Source organism: Triticum urartu, chromosome 7A (assembly GCF_056163025.1).
Source record: "Triticum urartu cultivar PI428250 chromosome 7A, HENAU_Tu73, whole genome shotgun sequence".
Classification (NCBI taxonomy): Eukaryota; Viridiplantae; Streptophyta; class Magnoliopsida; order Poales; family Poaceae; genus Triticum; species Triticum urartu.
In genome coordinates, this window is record NC_141879.1 from 744,169,409 (window position 1) to 744,177,112 (window position 7,704).

At 42.1% G+C, this 7,704-nt stretch overlaps 1 protein-coding gene across 1 annotated transcript; it reads right to left on the reverse strand.

The window, feature by feature from the left end:
- LOC147962638 (uncharacterized) lies at window positions 1-1,238 on the reverse strand. The gene is made up of 2 exons (XM_087537446.1): window positions 759-1,238; window positions 1-672 (listed from the first exon to the last, which is right to left on the reverse strand). The coding sequence occupies exons 1-2, from the start codon at window positions 1,236-1,238 to the stop codon at window positions 1-3; spliced, it is 1,152 nt and encodes a 383-aa protein (XP_087393572.1).
- Between the last annotated feature and the right edge of the window lie 6,466 nt (window positions 1,239-7,704).

Below are 7,704 nucleotides of genomic sequence, written 5' to 3' on the forward strand. Positions count from 1 at the left end.
TCAAGCATCTCCATGGGCACCGGTGGAGTCGTACACACCGCCATCACCACAACTACTCATCGGAGTGTCACCTCGAAAAGTAGAGGACGCAACACGGAACATCCTCTTCCTCTCTGCGATGTCGTCCTTGTAGTCCTTCCACCATTGCAATTGGTCTTGATCCATGTCCTTCTTGGACATCATCATGTGCTCTTTCTCTTCCACCATGAGTTCTTTCCATACCTTTGCCTCTTTGAGCTTGATCATCCTCTCCTCCAACTCGGCCTTGCGCTTTGCTTCTTCACGCTTTGCTTCTTCACGCTTTGCTTCAACTTGTGCAAGCTTGACCTCTTTCTTCTTCTCGGTGATAAGAAGCTTCGTCTCCAATGTCTCCGTTGTCAATTCCTCTCTTGCCTTCATCATGTGGTCCATCTTCTCCCTTAGGCTTGACGCCTCTTCTTCCATCTTCACCCTTAGCTTGCCCTTCTTGGTTCCCTCGGGCTTACCCAAGTTCCTCTCCTCCTCATCTTCACTATCATCCATCCTAAGCATTGTCGACTTCTTGGGTGCGGTCTCTTGATCCCTCAACTTCCACCTGTCAAAGGTTTGAAGAATTGTCCAAGCATGCTTAAATGGGAATGGCTTGCCCTTGGAAGCGGCCATCTCCTTGTACCTCATGCCGGCAATTGTCTCCTATCAACCACACATAAATCACATAAGAACCCACCAATAGCATAGTGCACACACATAATCAAAATAGTGAAGAAATATGTACTCACATAGTCACTCTCCACGGTTCCACTAGGTGGTGCATCCCTCACTTGGTCCATGGCCGCACTCCAACGAGCACAAGCGGGCTTGATCAACTCCCACCGGCCTTGAAACGACCAGTAAGTGCGAGAGATGAACCCACTATTCTTTGGCTTGATCCTACAATAGGTGTCCTCGATCCTTTGCCAATACCGTTTACCGGTTTGATCGGTGCCGGTGGTTGCATCCATTCCCACATCTGCCCAAGCACGAACCAAGAGGATATCTTCCGCCTCGGTGTAGTTTGTCGACCGCGCGTGTGGGCGGGAAGCGGCGGTGAATGCCTCCTCCCCTATCTCGGCCACCTCCTCCTCGTCATCCCCTTCATCCTCCTCGTCTTCCTCCTTTTCCTCCAAGTCATCACCAACCCTAAAGGGGTCTAGAGGCGGAGCTCCGAGGTCCACCTCCGCGTTTTGGAGGAGGTCCATGAACGAGGATGGGGTTGCCATTTCCTCGAACACCTCGTGCGCGGCGGGAGGAGGTTCGGCGACGGCGGCGGGCGGGGCCGCGGGCTTCTTCTGCGGCTTGTTCACGGCCGGGGATGAGCCGGCGACCTTGGAGGCCGCCCCTCGTGGCTCATGAGAGGCCGCCTTCGGCCGGCTCTTCTTGGTGGCCGGGGCGGGAGCCGGGGAGGCGGCAGGAGGAGGTGCGAGGCCCGCCCGCCGCCGCTTGGCCCCGACGTGGGTCGCCGCCACCATGTCGGCCACGGTCGGGTGGGCGGGGGCGGGCGAGGCGGGCGGGCGGGGGCGCGGCGGCGGGGCCCTCCATGGCCGGCGCGGCAGGAGGCGGCGGGAGGCGGCGGGAGGAGGAGGCCGGGAGGAGGAGGAAGTTTCCTCCCGCGCGAAAGAGGAGGAGGAGTGCGGGTTGGGGGGGGGAGATTTTCTTCTCAACCCCTACTTCTACAGGTTGCAAACTGGTTTGAGGGTTGGACCTCTAAATTTTTTTTAGGGTTTGAGGGTTTTGAGGTTCTAGTCTATGGCGTTTTTTTGGCGAAAACTGTAAAAAGCGGTTATTTTTAGGGGTTTGAGGGTTTGAGGGCTCTACTAGACTTGCTCTAAGATAAGATAGAGTACGGGTGATCTTGAAGATTCCCAAAGCCCATACAATGACATGTCATCATATTTAGGTGTTGTTATCCGCTATTCACGGAGAATGTACATTTTCATCACCTGTTAATCATGCTTGCGTAGTCTACCTTGGGTATGTGGGATTTTTGATAATTGGATGGTTGTCCAAATGTCGTGGTGTAGTTTGATCATTGACAATTGATTTATTGCGTTGTGATTTCTTATTGACTTATGGTGTTCTGATTTCTTATTTCAGTACCCAAATGTTGTTATCTTAGAACATTTAATTAGTCCATAACTTGTATCGTGAAAAACTTGCGAGTAGCATGTTGCCGCCTAACATCTCCTGCAGACGAGATTTGGCTTGTCCCCGCCTTGCATCATGGCATGTGTTGTTGGGGCGGTTGCTATAGTCCAACTGCCTCAAGCCCAATATTTTTGTGCTGGAATCTCACGATGAGTGGTGCTTTCACAATAGAATCTGCTAGAAGCAATCACAACTTTCTCATGCCATTTTTCCATCGTGTTTATCATTTTACTCTCATTATATTGTTTGTCTATATGTTTAATTTTATGTTTTGGACTGAATATTATTTTGTGTGCCTATAGAAGCAACATTAATTCCTCTTTTGTATAAGAAAAACAGTCCTGGGTGAACAAACATAATCGATCACATGATCACGTTAGACAAAAAATGACAAAGAAGCACATCAATAAGAAAAAAATAAACCTCTAGTTTTAAAATTATATATGATATTTGCATGGAAGTAAAAGTGAGAAACTCATTTACACAAGGTCAATGTAATAAAAGTTACATTTACACAACCTACTTAAGTATAATATAGGACAACAATATAAGCCCATGGAGAAACCAGGTCATCTTTGAATTCATATAGAATCAATGGTCACTTCTACAAGCACAATTTAAGAGTAACTCTATTTTGGTACAATATGAAAATGGTTGGAATGCACATGCCCATGCATGCGTATTGGGTCAACAAAGAAGTCATCTTGTGCATTTGCATCAAATATTATCCTGAGGTGCTTGCATTCTACCTAAAGCATACTTTCATATCAGTTCACTCTATTTTCTGCTCACATGGTTCAAACTTATTTGGAAGAACTCATTTCTAAATATTGTTTCCCAGTGGCATGGCAACAATGTTTGATCACATTATTATACCTTCATTGGAGGGAGGGGCAAATTTTTAAGCAAACTTTACCCTAAATTTTCTATGTATACACCAATGTGTTTTTAAGGCATCATTACTATGTTATGATCAATGGTCAAAGCACGTTTCCTTCCAGTTGTTTAAAAACTTTGCAGAACTATGCAAACCATATGGATACATCCAATAAATGTGTTATAATTTACTTTCTTCTATCAGTTTAGTGGCTGGTACTAATCATTTGAATTTGGAAGCTATGACTAGCATAAGATGGAATTGCATATCATATAGCTACACAAATCAGGATTAAGCAATGGAGATAATACTTACCTTATGAAATGGAACTGCCATCCAAGAGTTTGCATAAGCCATTTCTGATTGGGTAAGCAGCAATAATCTAATTCTTTAAAAAATTGAAACCATAACACAATTTCAATTCCGGAGAACAAGTTCAAATAATGTATACGGTCAACTTTCTAAAAACTAACACACACATCTGACTCTAATCAGACTGCATCAAGATAAAGTGACCGAAAAATGTTTTAGTCTATCCAACAGTAAGAGGTAAGCATAAAAAACAAGATATGTGGAACACGTCGGGTAAAAAATTGCGCGTGGTCTTTTATAATAGATTTTCTATTTTGTAAAATAGACACAGTTTCACTTAGTTAAGTGGACATACCAAAATGGTACAATGCAAGGTGCTAACTTATGGTAGCACAACCCCAGACATTCGGAACACAAGCCACAGTTGGCTGTCCATGAATGCTACAATAAAAATTGAAATAAAAACTTCTAGAGAATGTAATTGGGACAATGGGATATTGTTATACCATCATATTCCCTAATTTACTTCATATAAGAGGAAAGTCATATTGAAACAAGCACAACAAATAAAAATGTGGAGACATGTAGGGGTAAAGCAAGTGCACAAAGAACTATAACAAGAGACACATGACCTAACAACAATTGCATTTGGAGCCTTTTATTATGATGCATATTGGCAAATCATTACGGAATCAATACACACAACATATTTAAATGCATCAACGAACATCCACAGTTTATCATCTCTGATGGAAACTTAAATCAAAGTTTTCAAACAACTACCAGTAATGCTTATGAGCTTCACTTGAAACTTTTAGTTTGCACACTGGACTACAAATGAACCGGCCAATTTCTAGTACAAACTAATAGAGGCTACATGAACCACACAAATTAAAGAAAAAACATGTTTGCACAGGAAAAATTTTAAATTATGAGACCAATTGGCCAAAGGATGGTTCCACTAAACTTGCATCCGGGAAGTTGAAGAGCTTCTAGCAACTTCAAGTTTCTAATATCTTCTAGTATGTTTATGTACATTTTTCTAACACACTTACGTACTGATGTTGTCACCATCTTTAAAAGTAGTGTAGTGTCCAAAGAAATGGGAAACTCTTTAATCCATCAACTGACTGAATACCACAAAAAAATGTCAATTGCCTTGTGATAACCCACAAGTATAGGGGATCGCAACATTTTTCAAGGGTAGAGTATTCAACCCAAATTTATTGATTCGACACAAGGGGAGCAAAAAAATATTCCGAAGTATTAGTAGCTGAGTTGTCAATTCAACCACACCTGGAAACTTAATATCTGCAGCAAGGTATTTAGTAGCAAAGTAACATGATAATAGTGGTAACGGTAGCAAAGTAATATTTTTGGGTTTTGTAGTAATTGTAATAGTAGCAACGGAAAAGTAAATAAGCGAAGAACAATATAGGAAAAGCTCATAGGCATTGGATCGGTGATGGAGAATTATGTCGAATGCGATCGACCATGCAACAATTATAATATAGGGTGACACAAAACTAGCTTCAGTTCATCAATGTAATGTAGGCATGTATTCCGAATATAGTCATACGCTCTTATGAAAAAGAACTTGCATGAAATCTTTTGTCCTACCCTCCCGTGGCATCGGGGTTCTATTGGAAACTAAGGGATATTAAGGCCTCCTTTTAATAGAGTACCGGACCAAAGCATTAACACATAGTGAATACATGAACTCCTCAAACTACGATCATCACCGGTCATGGTCCCGATTATTGTCACTTCAGGGTTAACGGATCATAACACATAATAGGTGACTATAGACTTACAAGATAGGATCAAGAACTCACATATATTCATGAAAACATAATAGGTTCAGATTTAAAATCATGGCACTCGGGCCCTAGTGACAAGCATTAAGCATAGCAAAGTCATAGCAACATCAATCTCAGAACATAGTGGATACTAGGGATCAAACCCTAACAAAACTAACTCGATTACATGATAAATCTCATCCAACCCATCACTATCCAGCAAGCCTACAATGGAATTACTCACGCACGGCGGTGAGCATCATGAAATTAGTGATGAAGGAAGGTTGATGATGCCGATGGCGACGAATTCCCCTCTCTGGAGCCCCGAACGGACTCCAGATCAGCCCTCCCGAGAGAGTTTAGGGCTTGGCGGCGGCTCCGTATCGTAAAACGCGATGAATCCTTCTCTCTGATTTTTTTTCTCCCCGAACACGAATATATGGAGTTGGAGTTGAGGTCTGTGGAGCGTCAGGGGGCCCACGAGGCAGGGGGCGCGCCCAGGGGGGTAGGCGCGCCCCCACCCTCGTGGACAGGGTGTGGGCCCCCTGACATGGATTCTTCTTCCAGTATTTTTTATATATTCCAAAAATAATCCCCATTGATTTTCAGGTCATTCCGAGAACTTTTATTTCTGCACAAAAATAACACCATGTCGATTCTACTAAAAACAACGTCAGTCTGGGTTAGTTCCATTCAAATCATGCAAGTCAGAGTTTAAAACAAGGGCAAAAGTATTTGAAAAAGTAGATACGACGGAGACGTATCACCTTGCCAACCTGGAAGGTGAGCATGGCTCAGTCTGTACAGAGATGACGTGCTTATAGGGTTTTAATCCTCCACAAAGCAGTGGGTTGCACACGGAAGTGGTGGTCATCCACTTTCAGCATGTTGCATGTTGCGAGCTGTCAGTGCAGTTCTGGAAAGAAAGGAGAGAGCAATCTTAGTTTTTCCTCTTGCGGCGGTGTAGGAGATGGATGGCACCGGTGAATTTCCCTCGCATGAGCGACATACGGTGCAAGGTTTGACCAGTTTACAACTCCCCCCCCCACACACACACGACCTCCCATTGACTAGCGGGGTCCACATCACAAAGGAAGTCCAAAACTCCTTAGAGGCTTCTATTCCCATGGAGCTTAGAGATTGGACGCTGATAATGCCCACACGTGTGGTGGGAGCGACACCCGCCCACATATCCTATAACACACAGACTACGTCACGTCAGTGCATGCATGCATGTGGGAATCTTTTTGGATTTCTAGTTTTTAAACTGTTTTATCTCTTTAATGGAAAGTCCGATTGAAGATCCGTTTTCACCATTAAATCCATCGCGACGAGATCTTTGAAACTAGATCTCATATCAATATGTTTCGACGACTTTTAAAGTTGCCATGTCTATTGCACATGAATTGCCATGGTGTTTACACTGAAGTTCATGATATATTTCAGCTATTTTCTTCTACATTTAAAAGTAAATTTTGATATATTATAAAACGGGGAATGAAGAAACTAGACTTGCCATGAACCATAAATTAAAATTTCCATGATACATGCACTTAAAATTGCCATGGTTCATACAAAAATTATTTTTCATGGTCAAAGTACTGGAATTGCCATGGTCAAAATACTAAAATTTCCATGCTCTATAAACTAAAATTGCCACATGGCAACTTTAGTGTAACACTATGGCAACTACAGTGTAAACATCATGGCAACTTTTGGCCAAAAAAATTCGTCGAAACATATCAACATGAGATCTAGTTTTGAAGATCTCGTCGAGACGGGTTTAATGGTGAAAATGGATTTTTAATTGGACTTTTAATTAGGAGATAAAACATTTTTAAGCCGAAAACCAAAAAGATTCCCGCTGATATCATCTGTTTTGATGTGGCAAAATGAATGGTACTGGAGACGTTTGGACCATGTTGCTTCGTGCCACACATGTGGCCGTTAACATTTGCGTAAAGATTTTAGGGATGTAACATGCACTCACTCATTCAGATATATTGTGGACAATAATAATAAAATATGAAATTCGAAGGCGCCACTAATGATTAAAATATTTTTTGGTACCTTCGCAAGGGTTAATCTGATTAATAATAACCTCACGTACTGCAACTGCTTTGGAATTAAAAAAATATTACTTATGTTACCATGACTGGACCATGTAACATCTTTTTTTTAATACAAGTTTGTGTGTGCTACATGTTCGGTGTTCAACTTGTACCACCATGCAGTGTCACGAGTATATTTGATCATTGGCTCAATGATCTAACCAAAAGTAGAGCACGTTATTACAGGCGGAGGTGTGATACTTAGGCCTCTTTTGATTCATATGATAGGATTATCGTAGGAATAGGAATCTTGTAGGAAATAAGATGACATGAATCTTAAATTTTATGAGTAGGAATAGGAAATAAGATGTCATTTGGTTGACACCAAAGGAATTTTTCCATTGAGTCTAGGCTCATTTTTATTTTCCTATAAAATGTGGAAGATAGAAACTATGTAGGAATAGGAATCCATTCCTATGAACCAAAGGGCTCTAAAGGAAAA

Bases quoted from the DNA above. Each gene is read 5' to 3' on its own strand.
- LOC147962638 (XM_087537446.1), bottom strand. From the start codon at position 1,238: ATGGCAACCCCATCCTCGTTCATGGACCTCCTCCAAAACGCGGAGGTG. The intron at 673-758 runs GTGAGTACATAT...TGTGGTTGATAG, and splicing joins GAACCGTGGAGAGTGACTAT to GAGACAATTGCCGGCATGAG.